Genomic DNA, 16,316 nt, shown 5'->3' with positions numbered 1-16,316 from the left:
TGTGGTGTTTCTGTCTGCATGGCAGAATCAGTGATCAGAAAAGCTCGATAGCTTAATAATCAAGATTATTTTCTCTAGGATGGCTGTTCTGAGGAAGTTCAGAGTTCCTCTCTCATATTCGAGGCACACGTGGTTAGGTCCCACCCCCTGACTACTCCAAGGACTGTAAGGGCCATTTCCAGTGCCCTGAGATGCAGGTGGCCAAGTTCCACCCTGCAGGGATAAAAAGTCAGGGTCAGGCTACAGAATCCCATCAATTCCAGGCCTCTCTGGAAATCATATATAAAGGTTTCTGCCTACGTTGCCCCCACGAAGCCCTCCACCTGTGTTGACCACAAGAAACCCTGTATAAAGCCTGCCTCCTCAGTTCTTTCCTGTTTCTCTCTGAGCAGAGGCAGTTGCCCTCCTTTGTCTTTCCCAATAAATCTCTTGTGTGAGGTTTGTTGTGTGGTGTGATTTTGTGGTATTCCTTGGCTCCTGACTTGCAGGATACCAGGATAACACTTAAACTCTCTAGCTATAGTATCTCATGTCACTAGAAGGTGGGTGAATGGGTGATGAGTGGACTTTGGTGTGGGGATGGTAGCTGTGTATGCCTATCAATACTGCCTTCTTGACCTTTGAAGTCTTGGCTTTGGTACTGGGAGAAACAGGACCTTCTTCTTCTTCTTCTTCTTCTTCTTCTTCTTCTTCTTCTTCTTCTTCTTCTTCTTCTTCTTCTTCTCCTCCTCCTCCTCCTCCTCCTCCTCCTCCTCCTCCTCCTCCTCCTCCTCCTCCTCCTCCTCCTCCTCCCTCTTCCTCTTCTTTCTCTTCTCCCACTTCTTCCTCTTCCTCCTCTTTCCTCTTCCTTCTCCTCTTCCTCCTCCTCCTCCTCTTCCTCCTCCTCCTCTTCCTCCTCCTCCTCTTCTTCCTCTTCCTCCTCCCCACCCCTTTTGTGTCCTCTTGGTAAAAGAGTTCAAAATAAATATTACTTTAATATTAACAAGTTCCAGCAACATAAATAAATAAGAGTGAATCATATTAACATTGTTGCTTCAGAATTTGTTGGAGATAATTGATGTTTTGAAACCATTGTATAGGATGTTTGCTGTTGGGCTCAATGGGCAAAGTGCTTGTTTAAGTATGGGAACCTGAGTTTGATCCCCAGAAACCCAGTAAAAAAGCTGTATTTGGAACTGGAGAGCTGGGTAGTGGTAAAAAGCACTTGATGCTCTTCCATAGTACCTAGGTTTAATTCCCAGCACCCACGTAGTGGCTCATAACCATCTGTAACTCTCATTACAGGGAGATCTGACACTTCTTCTGGCCTCGGCATGCTCCAGGCATGTACAAGGTATACAGACATACATGAAGAATATTCATACTCATGGAAAACAAACAAAGCTGGATTTGGCACATGCTTTAATTCCAGTGTTGAGGAAGTGTCTATAGTGAATCTTTGGGGCTCACTGACTATTCAGCCCCAGCCTACTTTATTAGCTCCTGGTCTCAGAAAATAGGTAGAAGACTCCTAAGGATCGAGGGGCTCACTAACCATCAAGTCTAGTCTACTTTATGAGCTCCTGGTCCCAAAAACAAGGTAGATAGCTCCTAAAAAGTGACATTCTGGGTTGACTCTAGTTCTCAAAGGCATGTGCACTCACATGTAACCATATGAACATGCATGCCCCCTAACAAGTTTAAAAGTTCAGTGTTGTAAAATATTTAATTCTATTAAATTTGTAGTTTTCATTTTCCAAAGAAATCTCAGTTTGTAATCAACGTTTAAATGATAAAGAGGCAATAATTTTCAGGTTTTCATGTATGAGATACATGCATGTTGAGGTTAGAGGTTGTTAGCAGGTGTCTTATCAGTAACTGTTTGCCTTATGTTGGAGACTGGGCCAATCACGGTATGTAGGAACATGCAGGTTTGGCTAGATTGTCTAGCAAGCAAGTTCCAGGAACCTCCCTGTCTGCAACCAGCTTTTATGTAGATGCCAGGGATCAAACTTAGGTCCTTATGTTTCTGCAACAAGTACTTCACTGACTGAGCTATAGTCCCAGCCCCTCAAACCATATTATTTCCTTAAAATACCTGTTTTTCAATAAGATAATAAAATTATCTATAAGATAATTAGTTTCTCAAGCTTATGAAATTATCATAAAATAATAATTATCTTCATATGAGACTGTTAAAGACAATATGGAGAAATATGTCTTTATTTTTTCTATATTATTTTTGTTGAGTTACCTTTATTATTATTCAAAGGAATTATACATGATTTTTCAGTATTTTTTCTAATTCTAACTCCCAAGGATCTGAAAATTTAAACAGACAAAAGAAAAACTCCCTTTAAAGATAATTAAATCTATGTTTCATTCATTAGAATTAACATTTAAATTTTTATGGGTACAGATGTTTTGCCTGCATGTTTGTGCCACATACATGCAGTACCTATAGATGCCAGGAGAGGGCGTCAGATGCCTGGCTACTGCAGTTACAGATGGTTGTGAACCACCATGTAGGAGCTGCTTTGGGTTCTCTTAAAGAACAGTCAGTGTCTCTCCAGCCCCAGTATTGATAATTTTAATGACTTAAGACACTTATCATTGCTGCTTGAAAGGAAAGGTTATAAAAGAACAATAAAATTAAATAGGTTTTTTTTCTGATACTCCTGTGAAGGAGTTGAATATCACGATTTTGGCCTTTTAAAATTTTTGTTTGTTTGTTTGTTTGTTTGTTTGTTTTTATGTGTATGGGTATTTTGCTTGCATGTATGTCTGTACCACTTGTGTGCCTGGTGGCCATGGAGGCCAGAAGAAGGTGTCAGATACACTAGGACTGTAGTTTCAGATAGATGTGAGCTGTCAAGTCAGTACTAGAAACTGAACCTGCATCCTCTGGAAGAGCAGCCAGATTTTTACCTCCTTGATTTTTGTACTTTCATTATCAAATGTCGAGGTGAAATGACAAGTCAAAGACTAAAACAACTGAAACAACCACCTCCCACACTATCTGCACACACTACACCCCAAAAAAGTTGAGATTTTTGAATGGTGTAATGTTTAGCAGGTATGTTTATATGTAGTTTCTTTTCTGTAAACCTGTGTTGCCTGCAAGGATGCATGCAAAGATTCAGCAGATAATTACTTTTTTTGTTAGCTGTGGAGATTTATTTATAATCAAAGGAGACCAAGAGAAAAACTCAAATACTATTAGAAGCATCCGTAAGTTGTAAATTCTATATCAGATTACTTGTGTCTGGATGATAAAATAAAGGTCGAAGACAGAAGGGATGTGGAGTAGGCGATAAAAACACCCTTTTCTTGATCTTTTCTCAAGCTAACTTGGTGTGAATTGCTTTGATCCTGCTCCTCTTAGAGGAAGTAGGCTGAGAACAGATCATAGAGTTGAAATCAGAGGCTAGATGAGCTCCCTGATTCCTCCCGGCCCTACATGAGGTGTTCACATCCAATTCCAGATTGCTTATTAATTTCAGCTCTATCTGGAGATGATGTAGTTATAAATTCTTTGTGTGTAATTATAAGAACTTAGACTAATGCAACAGAAATAGGTTTGTTTCTAGCTAAATTAATTTCAGGTAGTTGGCAAGTCTGTTTGGATTGTCATTGTTTACTGCTCTGATTGGTGGTTAAACCTGAGAGAGTGGAGTCTAAAAGTGAGGTGGACTGAGGTGTCATGGAATAGCCAACTTTATTCAGAGTACCAGCAATTGTACCCGAGAGTTAAGAAAGGTCACAGGAGTAAAGTTCTCATGAGTTCAAGCTGTTTTTACACAAGGACAAGCCACACATGGCAAACCATGTTTTTCCAAAGAGGCATATAAACAAACGATAGCCAGTTGTAACGAATAATCTGAAGTGAGCTCACTGTTATCTGTTACACCTCGGAGGGGCGCACAAGCATATTTGAAGAACAGTTTCTTGTTTCTGAAGAAACTAAGGTCACAGACAGTTGTCTTGTTTTCTCACAGGCACTCGTAATCTGTCTCAAGCTAATGCGCTCTTGGACTGTGTTCTGATACCACATCATTTTTTCTTTTTCTCACTTTAGAATTTTATTTATTTTATTTTATTTTAGAAATGAAAACCAAAAGTGTCTGATGTAACCCTGGTTAGTCTGAACTCACTGAGTAGCCTGGGATGACTTTGAACTTCTGACACCTCTCCTAAGTGCTGGAATATGAGCTGGCACTGCCATTCCCATTTAAGGGGTAATAGGAATAGAACCAGGACACAGTCTGCCAGCTAAGCTACAACCCCAGCCCAAGAAATGAATTTTATTATTTTCTAAATAATAATAAGTTTATAGCAATAGATGGATATATTTATAAAATCTCTGCTGTGTCTGTTGAGTCATTTAATAAAGCTCAACTTTTATTATAAAATGCTGATTGAGAAGGATATACTTTGTGGTTTAATAAAGCTATAATAAATATATATATTGTTCTAGGTCCTGAAGCTGAAAATGGTGAAAATTTACCACGTCCAGGAAAGGTTGGTTTATGTAGCCAAGACTGACTGTGTAAATTGTGGATTTAGATTTTTAAAATCTGAAATTTTAAATTTTTTAAATTTTTTTAAATTTTTAAAATCACGTTGATTAAAGTTTCATACTCATTTAGACTGCCTGCTAGGCAGTAATCTGACTAAATCACATCATTAGCTAGAAACCTATTCATTTCATATTTTTTGAAATTATAATATAATTACATTATTTCTCCTTCATTTTCCTCCCTTTAATCTTTCCCATGCACTCCACTTATTTTCTTTCAAATTCATGACATCTTTTTTTAAAAAAATTGTTTTACATTATATGTGCAGGTCTGTAGTCCCAGCACTCCAAAGTTCAAAGTCCTATGTGTATATTCCTGTGTATATATTCCTAAATGTATAAATATAGCTTACTCAGTTCGTATAATGTTACCTATAGGCATATGAACTCAGAGATAACCACCCTGGGGAAGGCCATTTCTTCCACGATCAGCTTTCCCCAGTTGTCTGTAGTACCTTGTTTAGGGTTGAGACCCCACAAACTGCCCCCTTCCATGTTAACATATTCAGTGATGTCATCTTTGTTCAGATCTTCTTGATAAGAATTCATGGGTGTGGACTCTGACATTTCTAGGAGACACAGTCTCACAGAAAACTTCTGTTGCTCTGGCTTTTATAATCTTTCTGTCTCCTCTTCTGCAGTGATCCATGAGCCTTAAGTGCAGGAGTTGTCTTGTAGACCTATTGATTGGAGCTGGGTACACACGGTCTCTTGTTGACTGCTAATTTGATTTTGTTTTTCATTAACTTTTTCCTCTGTTGCAAAAGAAATTTCTTTGATGAGGGGTGAGAATTACATGTATAAATTAAATATTTAGAGTATAGTTAGGAATTATTCTGGGTTAGTGAAGTGGATGTTGTAGGTTCTCAAATAAGATCCTCAGTAGCTATAGGTAGTTGGCTAGGTTTCCAGTACCAGGCATGGTTTCCCTCTTGTTCAATGGGTCTTATGTCCAACCAGAGAACTGTTGGTTACTACCAAGGTGTGAATGCCACTACTGCACCCTTAGGATTATTGTGCCATACTGGTCATTGTTATGGTTCATAGATGTCATAGCTGGGTAGGACTGCTAGTTCCTTCTATGCTTTGTAATTTTGCATGATGCCATCTAGTACCATTGAAAGATAGTCCCCAGGGAGGAAAAATATTGTCTAAAAATCTATTCATATATTTATTCTTCCTTGTCTTTAATAATTTTGTAATTTTCTGATCTGTGTTTCTTACCCACTACAACAAGTCTCTTATTCTTTTTGTGTAGAAGTGTACATATGCCTATGATGGGACATTGTTGTTTTTAATGTCAACCTCATTTCTTTAATATTCCAAGCTTGCTTTCTCACTGTCCTGTTGCTGATGTTTACCAAGGTGTAACATGAGGGCCTGCTTGTTGGGGTTTCTGTCCTGCCCAGTTTCCACAGCTGTTTAGCCCCAAAGAATCACACAGAAGTCTACATTAGATATAAACTGATTGGCTCATTAGCTCAGGCTTCTTATTAGCTCTTATCACTTATATTAACCCATTATTCTTATCTATGTTAGCCATGGGGCTCAGTACCTTTTTCAGTGGGGCAGGTCACATCCTGCTTCTTTGGTGGTCTGGGCAGGACTGGGGAGGAATGGGCTTCCTCCTTCCCAGCATTCTCCTGTTCTCATTTCCACGCCTCTACTTCCTGTCTGGTTGTCCCACCTATACTTCCTGCCTGGCCAATCAGCGTTTATTTAAAACATGATTAACAGAATACAGACAGTTCTCCAGCACCACCAAGGGCCTGCTTTGTCTTTGTTTTCCACCTGGTGCTGTGAACTGGCTTTGCCCACAGTGGACTCATAATCTTCAGGAAGTCACGTAGTAACAGACCTTCCCAGGCCCACCCTATCTTACCTGACCATATCATTTCAGCTGTACCTTCTATATATGCAGTTACCAAGTTTTTCTGCTGAAGTTAGGAGCCAGAAGGCAGGGAAGCTGGCATAAAATTTACACTGGATGTGACTTCAAGGGTAACTCTTGTTTACATCTATAGTGTATGGAGAGGTGGATGTTGCAAAGAGTTGCTGTGAGGACCAGAGCAGCGATGACTTCTGGCCTGGCACATAGTCATATTGGAATAAATAACTTGTCCTTTCCCTACTTCACAAATCATTCTCTTATGTCTCACCTCCTTCCTTGTCTTTGGGCTGTGTCTGGTGACTGGTAATAGTGGCCAAATTGCTTCTTCTCTGATACTCATTTTTCTCTGGGATATGTCAATATTTCCTAATAGAGCATCTGAAAAAATATTGAATGAAATGGTTGGAGAGCATTGTGTCAGATATTTATATATTTAAAAAATTTGTAAGAAATAACTTGTTTAATTTTGTCTCACCAAATAATTTCAGCAAAGTCAGGAAGCTCTCTATTGCCTCTTCTTCCCTGAGGGTTAGTGACTCTTGCATATGAGGTTTTGTGGGACTGTTGCTAGGTACACCTTCATATCTTGAATTTTATAAACATAAAAGGATTTTAAATAGCAGGGAACCTTTTAGATGTGATTCAAATAATGAGTAAAATACAGATCTTAGATTTCTTCTAATTTACCTTAGAAGAAAATTATAGTTAGCATTACAGATAAATAAAGGCATTTTCTTAGGCTCTATATACTGTAGATAGGGGATAAATGGTGGCAGATAGAATATGCTATTTTTTTTACTTTTATTCAATTTAGAACAAATTATTAGCAGGACTTAGGAGACGATAATCCATCCTTCCAGAGAGGTAGTGGAGTTGTGGGGAACAGCCAAAATGATAGAAAACTATAAATTTCAATACCTATAATGTATGTTGTTTTCCTAAGTGGCACAGAAGTTGATCTGGATAGCAACTTTGAGAGGGATTCTAGTATTTTGGCACTGAAAACGAGCACTGTTAGGTTACTGCCTTTGAAAATAACATACTAGGAAAGTGGTGGTTTATATTTTTATGTTTAACAAAAATCTAGAGTTGGGACTCATAAAATTTCTTAGAATTGTTCCTTTATTTGTTGGCAGAGACCACTAGTTCGTTCCCAGCTGCCCAAACACAAAATAATCACAGAGAAACTATAATATTTGAAATACTGTTTGGCCAGTAGCTTAAGTGTATTTCTAGCTAAAACTAACCCATCTCCATTAGTCTGTGCATCACCATGAGGTTGTGGCCTACTGGCTTCCCCTGACTCTGCCTACTCTCTCTCTATATATTTCTTCCAGCCTGGTTATATTCTGTTAAGCCATTGGCTGAAAGCAGCTTCTTTATTAGCCAATGACAATAAAACATACTCACAGCATACATCACCTCCCCTTTTCTGTCTTAATAAAAAGGAAAGTTTTAACTTTAACATAGCAAGATTACATATAACAAAACAGATATCAAGCAAGAATTATAGTTATAATATTTATATCTACTTTATCTTTTATCATAACTAAGGAAAACTATAGCTGTTCTACTCCATCAAAGACTCTAGAAGTATATAATATTAATTAAGTAAATAGGAAGTGCATTGTAAATAACTTTTAAAACTCTAGAATTGACAGAGACACCTTGCTTCCTGGATAGTCACCCAAAGTTCTTTTGTAACATTGGGGCACCCATCTTCAGCCTATAGGCCCATAGCGTCCAGCAGACTATTCCACGAAGCAAAACATTTCAAAGACATTTTCACCTATATTGTCAGTTTGTCAGTCACATTTTTTTGTGTCCTGCAGAATGTCTGGCATACTCTTTCATGAAGCAGGAACCCTGAAGGACAACTCACCTTTAGGCAAGTCCATCAGTTATTTCTCTGTGGGTCCTGCCTGTCTAGTTCATACAGCATAACATCAAGAATTCCAGGCAAGAGTAGTTTCTTGCCCAAATGGCTAGCAAACTCGATAAGGAGCCTCTTTAATGCCCATCATCCTCTTGAAGTAGATTGTTGCTGCCAGAAGCAGATGTGTCTTACTGTCATGAAAAGTCCTAAGTTCTTAAAACATTTTAAATGCAATACTCTGTAGTCTTTGAAAGATCTGAAGAATACCTATCCATCTGAAATACATCTCTATGCATATAGAAAACCTAACTGACTACAAGCTTGACTATTATAGATGACTCTCTATTTACCTATATTTCTTAATTATACATTACATTTTAAAATGAACTGCACAAACTCAATACCTTCATCAAGAGCAGAAATATACATATAATAAAATTGACCTAAAATTGGTATCTATAGACCAAGATCCATACCAATGCAAAGTATCCATCTCTATAGCATATCAACCTTTAAATTGTCATTTAGGGAATTTGGGTGTTGTTCTTTTCAAACTGCTTCCTGCTTTTTGTTAGGTGAAGTAATTTTTGGGAGTGTTCACGGCAACCTTTCAGGGGGTCGTGGTCCATCAAACCACATTAGTCTGGAACAAATCCGTAGGTTCTCATCTTTTGTGGAAACAAAAGAAGGACCTCTTTTCCAAAGCAACAAATCCTTATACCCAAATTTTGAAGTCGAGATATCTTTAAAATATGAGTATTGGTTTAGCTTAGCAGCCCATACAATGAAATGTCTCTCTGTACTCAGCTCATTCACAATCAAAAAATGTAAAGAAAACACAATAATATACATAATCCAGACTCTCTGTGTATATTCTGTCTTTGTGTGGCTTATTTTCTTTATTTCTATTACCTTTTCTACAAGTTTACTCTGTCTCTTTAAAGACTTTGTTTTATTTTTTAAAACAATTTACTTCTTTTTATAACTTTCTGTGCTCTTTTTCTTCTCTCTCTCCCCAGCCTACGTACAGTTCTCCAACACTGTGACACATTCAGAGGTCTTTTTTTAAAAAATCTGAATCTGTCTTTATTGTGTATCTGTAATTATTTTCTGACCAAGACCACTATTTTTTAAATGCTAAGTTTGCATGGCTAGGACCAACTCTGCAGTCCTGCCTGCTTGATCCACCCAGTCAAACATGGCAGAGGCATGTTCACTGCCTCTGAGAGCCATGCACACAGCCCCATTTTCAGACACGGTGTCTCTATGTTGCCATTAAGCAAATTGTAACACTCTGTTCACAAGCCCCATTTAAATGCTCTGTAGTGGACCTCCTGAAAGAGTCAGAGCCATTTGTGCTGGCAAACCAGGAAGCCACTGTTTTTTAAACCACACTTTTTTTCTGCCACTGAATCAGGAAGACCTCTCTTAAAGGAGCTGTGGCGCTCCTGCTCACCACCAGCAAACAGAGCCCATCTGAAAAAAAATGCTAGCTTACAGAAAGCTGTGCTTAACTCTGTTCTTTTGTATCTAGAATTCCTTCCCAAGCATTCTCAGGTTTATGTGGATGTGGTCAGCCCCATGGTGGAATACCCACATCATTAATTTCTCATATTTCCCTTTCTGATTTCCTGTCCTTTTTACCTTCTTATTTCATATTTGCATATTAATTCAAAAGGTGAAATGATAACAGTTTCATACTTTTTATGACTGATAGAAATATTTGGCAAGAAAGAATTTTACATCATTTCTTAAGCTGTGAAGTATTGAGGTCATTTGTTAATTTAACTAACCAGGGCATCTGTCTCTTTTGTTGGAACAGATAATTAAAGTACAGTTGAAGAGATAATTTGTCATCTGTGATCCAGCCAGTGTCACTTTTGGTCCACTTAACCACTCTTAGTTAAATGTTTAACCATGTATCCACGCATTCCTGATTTCATTTAGGAAAGTAGTGAGAAGTATTCTTTTTATTTATGGATGAAGTAGACAGTTGGTAAAAATAAATTACTGACAAAATGAGTTATAAAACTAATTTTTAATTTTAAATGTTGCTTTGTGTTTTCTGTAATACACAGGAACTAAGTGAAAACACAGATTCCCCTGAAATTAGTCTTCTCTCTGGTACTTCACTTATGGCATCAGATTTGGTTATACCAAAGGAGAAATCATTAGAAAAGCCAGTGAAGACCTTAGCTGTACCAAATACATTTTTTGAGCCTGAACAGGAAGTAACACAGACCATGACATCTAAAGAAACCAAAGATGAAGAAAGCTCTCTTGAAACATTTGTGTCTGCTTTAGAAAGATTACTAGAATCACCAGAAGGCACCCAAGAAGAAACACTGCGTGAAACAGCGAATGACTTCAAACTTGAAGAATTGATGAACCCATTGAGTTCTGTGTCAGTCCCTTTGAAAGCCTTGCCAGCATGTTGTAGAGATGTACTAGAAAACACGAAGAGTGATGATGCATTGCCTGCTGAATTGCTGGCAACCATCAACATGCTACCAGGTGGCGATGTAGAACCTGGACCTGTAGGACCCATCTGTCGAGGACAAGAGAAAAGCAGCAGTGTTAGTGGTGGAAATGGATGTTTAGAAGTGCAGCCTACCGTGTCTAAGATAGATGAAGACTGCACACAAATAGCACAGGTGAATTAAGTCTCTTTTCTACCCTACCATATAAGCAGTTCAGGATATCATAGTTGTGGAACAACATCTGTTAGTAGGACAAGTGGATGTGCACAGTATAAGTATATAGGTATAATTTTTGTAGTGATCGGTAGCAATCGTCATTGTGTTAAGTTTAAATCATCTCACCAAATACCAACATCTGGAAGATACTGTGTAACTTTCACACATAGATTGCTTCTTTTAGAAGTGCTGGGTAGAGTTTACAAGGGATTAAGTTAAAATTGTTTCCTCCCCAACATACATAAAAAGGCATATTGTTAGTTTTTTATTATATAGGAAAGTATTTATTACCAGAAATTTCTCTTTTGTTTAGAATACTCTGTTAACTGGGTTCAGAGTAGATACAGAACACTGTAGTTGGACAGAGTAATTTGGGCTTCTAATGTGGGATGGAGGAAGAATTAAGCCTTTGCTAAGCTCCGTGCCTTTAGTATCTGAGTGGAATGCCAGACATAACTTGTAGCTTTAGAATTCCTACAGCATTATGCCCAGAGGCCCTACAGATGCGCAACAGGAGCCAAGTTCCCTTTTCATGTTTGTATTGTTCTTCTTATAAAATTACAGGCAACAATGTTGGTATATACTTGCAATTCCAGCACTGGAGAGGCTGAGGCAGCAGGATCAGTTCAGGAGTTCAAGACTAGCATGTGACCATAGCAACACCCTGTCTCAGATCAACCAAAACGGAAAGAACAAATCAAACATTATAAGATTATATAACAGTATGATAACAAAGTTCCCCCAAAATATACTCTCTAAACATTGTTAACAGTTTGGTGTAGCTTTAATTACTTCTAGTCCATGTACATTTATTTTATTCAAATGAGACTGTATAATACAGGATGTTTTGCAACTTATTTTTTAAATCTAATGCATGTTGCTTTTTTTAGTGTCAGGAAATGTAGCACTTTTCAGTCTTTTAGGTTACTAAATGACATATAAATGCATTATAAAAATATGTTATAGTTTAATCAATTCAGAATAACGGAAACTTAGATACCCTTTTTATTTCATCTTGGCAATTAACAAAATATTCCATATATATCCCCAGGAAGATTTAGAGAAAACTTGAATGTATGTTGCAGCATACAAACCTAGAGTAATACTGATGTAATCCTGCTTGCAAATTTCAGATAGACATTATACGTTTAGGAAAAAAAAAACAGGCCAGATACCTTTAATCCCAGAACTCTGGAGGCAGTGGCAGGTGGATCTCTGTGACTTCAGCCTGGTCTATAGAGTAAGTTCTAGAACAACCAAGGTTACACAGGGAAACCCTGTCTCAAAAAACTGACCCTCCCACACCTAAAAAAGGAAAAACTCAGAAAAAGACACATTAATCATGGAGTGTTAAAGGTGACTAAACATTTGCGTGTTCTAGGATAAAGAGAAGGACTATGAGTAAATGTAGAATGCAGTGGTATTTTGTTTGTGTTTTAACAAATACAGCTTGCCTGAAGATCAGAGTGCAGAGCTAGCCACACTAGCTAGTCATAGAGGCCAGGCAGTGGTGGCACACATCTTTAATTCCAGGACTTGGGAGACAGAGGCAGAAGGATCTCTGTTAATTCAAGGCCACTCTGGGCTACACAAGATTGAATTTGTCTAAAAGAGAAACAGAGCTCACACAAAGCTGATCCCAGCGCTTGGGGTCACACACCCTTAATTCTAGCACTAGGGAGATGGAGGCAGGAGTGATATGGCTGGGCAGAGAAGAATATAAGGCAGGACGAGTCTGAGGAGCAGTGCAGGCTGAGGTTTGGTGGAGACTGTTGCAGTCTGGAGATGCAGTCTGAGGATAGGATCTCTCCTGTCTGAGCACTGGTAGAGGGAAAAGAACTCTCTAGTGGCTGGTGCTCTGCTTCTCTGATCTTCAGCATTAACCTCTATATCTGACTCTAGGCTTTTATTATTAATACCAAATAGGATTCATGTTACAGTAGAACATATAATTAATAGTGGTAAAGTAAGCATAAACTTAGCAAGTTTTCAAGTTTAAGGAAAGAAACCCTTTAAATGATAGAAAAGAAACTCACTTAGAATAAATCAAATTCAATATTCTTACTCAGCTGTGATTAAAACAAAAAACAAAACTTTCAGTATAGTTTTTGAGAAACTTTCCATCTCTTTATATACATGAACTCAAGAAGTTTTTAGGTAGTACATGTAAAATATAAATGTCTTTATAGAAGTTAGATCTTTAGTAGATTATCAAGGAGTAATTAGAAGAGTTCATGACATGGTGCTGACCTTTGAAAATATGAAGTTATGTATCACCGTGTTCTCTAAATGGCATGGCTTCTCTGTCAGTGAAGCACTAGGCTGCATAGACCACTAATCTGCTCTTAACTGGTCTTGTCGTGTTCTTTTGTGGGTGTCTTATTCCAAACAACTTACTTCCTGCCAAATTAATGCACCAAAAGTGATCTTATATTTTCCTGTGAATTTTAAAGTTAAATATTGATGAAAATAATTTTAAAGTCTTTCCACTACTCCCTCTCCCCCAGGTCTCTATATGAAGTTCAGGTTGGCCTCAAACTTAATTCTCCTGCCTAGTTTTCCAAGTAGTGGTATTATAGACATGTGTTACCAAGACTAGCTGCTTATGTTTTTTCATAAGCTTAAAATCTACGTTGTTCTTTCAAAATAAAATTGTAGCATTATATTCATATATGCTTATGAGAGTTGGCACACTTTCATCTTAAAGATAATTTTATCAAAGAAGATAAATTTAATTTTTTGGTTTAATGTTATAATTATTTATGGATATGTGTATATCTTTATAGACTATAGAAGACCCAAAACCATTTAGATTGCAGACAAAGACTCATGAAAATACCACGTCTTATGAGCAACTAAATGATAAGGGAAATTCAGATACCGTGAAAAATACCTCTGTCCAGGAAACACCCCATGTACTCAGAAGATCATCTAGACTGGAAAAACTGAAAGCAAGCAGAGATGTGGCACATACAGATGTGTTGAAAATGCCAGAAAGTATTACATCAAAACCACTTAGTTATGAGGATCAAATACATAACATATTTGCAACTGAGAATTTCAGGTGTGTTGTTACATTGTATCTTGCTCACCAGATACTCTGCAAATCTAATCGATAATTGGGTGCTGGAGGCAGTGTCAACTTACCCCTAAGTAAAAAGCATTTTTCTATTGCTGTTTTGAATTTTGCAATTTTTGATCAGTCCCCCGCTATATAGCAGGTTCCTTCACCCCTCACACTCCTGTGGAAGAGCCTCCCTCCTTCCCATATGCGGTGAATAGAGTGGATAGTGACATGCCAGCTTGGGAGTGGAGGGCAGGAGCCTGAGAATCCTCACATTCGTAGGGAACTACACTGAAAGTAATGAAAAGACTGGCATGGGCTTGGCTCTCACGGGGGTATCTGTAGCTCACTTAGGCCCCATCCCATGTTTAAGTTGCTTTGTCAGTTGAGAATAACTCAGTAACTATTTTTGGTTTTCAATAGTTGTCAAAGTTTTATGTGATTCTCCATGACTGCTTATAAAAATTGCAATTATTTAATAAGTCATTTTTTTAAAAGAATGCAGGGTTCAGTTTTAAAGACTGGCAGTAAGAGGAAGAATATGCATTTATCCAGATTCAGGAGTGAACAGAGAAAGAAAAATGAACAACTTAAAATAAAAAATGGTGAGACATATTTTGATATTTTTTCATTTCTTTAAGTAGCTTATAGAAACAATTGAAGTAGAACAATTTATAATATTACCTCAGTTTTATTGATGAGTTAACAATTTTAGTGATGGTAAGTAAGACTTTTCTTACTAGCACACATAGCTTCTTAGTAGCATAAATGGGATTTGAAATTAAATGGCTGCCAGGGTAGTATTAGTTTCTATACTTTCCACTATGGAGAGCAGCTAGATGATAATTTCATATTTGAATATATGGCTAACACAGCAAAAGACTGGCAGTGCGTACCAAAAACAGGAGTGGAGACAATGAGAGGGCAAATTGCTGTTTCCAAATAAGCTGTAAAATTGAATTAAAAAGTTGTGTTACAATCAGGGCAGTGGTGGTATACGCCTTTAATCCCAGCACTCAGGTTCTCACACTTGCTTAGCAAGCACTGTACTCATTGAGCCATCTCCCCAGCCCAATATTACTCTTATATGCGAGCAATTTACTTAACCAATGACTCAAGGACACTCCATGTAGATTTTTGGTACCTTTTCTTTATTTCCTCTTCTATGGTACCCCACTTGTCACATTAAATTCTAGGTACAACTGTCTCACCAAACTCTGTTTCTGTTTCTAAGATTAATGGGGTCACCTTACTTTGTAACACCCTTCCCCTGTACCAATATTCTCTGAAAGTTCCTCTGAACAAAAGTCATAGTGGCCTTGGGGCTCACTGCATTCGTTTCCCTACATGCAGGGTCATAGATCTAAATTGCCAATTTTCTTATGGTGTAGGAGGTCCTTCTGTTTTTGTGTTGCTTTCTTTGGTTAATCAATAAAGAAACTGCTTTGGCCTGATAGGGCAGAACTTAGGTAGGTGGAGAAGATAGAACTGAATGCTGGGAGAAAGAAAGCAGAGTGAGTGAGACAGCCACTGTGGAGCTGCCAGGTCAGACATGCTGAATCTTTCCCGGTAAGCCACGACCTCGTGGTGATATACAGATTATTAGAAATGGGTTAAATCAAGATGTGAGAGTTAGCCAATAAGAGGCTAGAGATAATGGGCCAGGCAGTGATTTAATTAATACAATTTCTATGTGGTTATTTCGGGTGTAAGTTAGCCAGGCGGCTGGGACAAATAAAGGGCCCTCTCTCTATCAACATTTGGTGCCCAATGTGGCCAACTAACTCCATGTAAAACCTAAGAGGGCTTAAAAAAGGAATTCTAGGAAGAACAGCCAGTGCTCTTAACCCCTGAGCCATCTCTCCAGCCCCAAGAATGAGTGTGTAGCACATAAACCTTTTTTATCTGAATTACAGCCAAATCTGCCATGCAGAGCACTGTGGAGCTGGAAACATCTCTGTGTATGGCGGCAGGAATCTGCCATGCTCTCCTGCCAGCCCAAGCCTAGTAGACTGATCCTGCCGTCTGTCCAGGCAGGAAGAGCCCAGCCATGGGCATGCTCTCGACCCCAAGTGGGCACAGAAACACTCCAGGTCCACAAATGCCATTGAAATGCTTAATAGCTGGCATTTGTACTCACGGCACAGCCCAGGAAGTGACATTTTAAAACTGCATGGCCTTTTTCCTGCTGCAGAGCTGAGTCAGGAAAATTTCTGGGTGCCATGCTGTAA

The 16,316-nt window shown here is 38.2% G+C and overlaps 1 protein-coding gene across 11 annotated transcripts in view; it reads left to right on the top strand.

Moving 5' to 3' along the window:
* Ankrd31 (ankyrin repeat domain 31) overlaps positions 1-16,316 on the top strand; it is a 137,624-nt gene that overhangs the window by 35,968 nt on the left and 85,340 nt on the right. For 6 of the 11 annotated variants that reach the window (XR_005284624.1, XM_038321865.1, XM_038321873.1 and 3 more), the window contains exons 6-9: positions 4,457-4,500; positions 10,404-10,979; positions 13,808-14,085; positions 14,584-14,690. The exons of 1 other annotated variant lie outside the window; for it this stretch is intronic. Coding sequence is in view for 9 of the 10 variants with exons in the window: in XM_038321865.1 (XP_038177793.1) it covers positions 4,457-4,500; positions 10,404-10,979; positions 13,808-14,085; positions 14,584-14,690 (1,005 nt within the window). In the remaining variant the exon portion in view is untranslated. The remainder of the gene's footprint in view (positions 1-4,456; positions 4,501-10,403; positions 10,980-13,807; positions 14,086-14,583; positions 14,691-16,316) is intronic. 4 more of the 11 variants (XM_038321868.1, XM_038321870.1, XM_038321869.1 and 1 more) reach the window with 2 other exon arrangements.

The sequence above is a fragment of the Arvicola amphibius genome, chromosome 3 (genome assembly GCF_903992535.2).
Source record: "Arvicola amphibius chromosome 3, mArvAmp1.2, whole genome shotgun sequence".
NCBI lineage: Eukaryota > Metazoa > Chordata > Mammalia > Rodentia > Cricetidae > Arvicola > Arvicola amphibius.
This window is presented reverse-complemented; position numbering and strand designations above follow the sequence as displayed.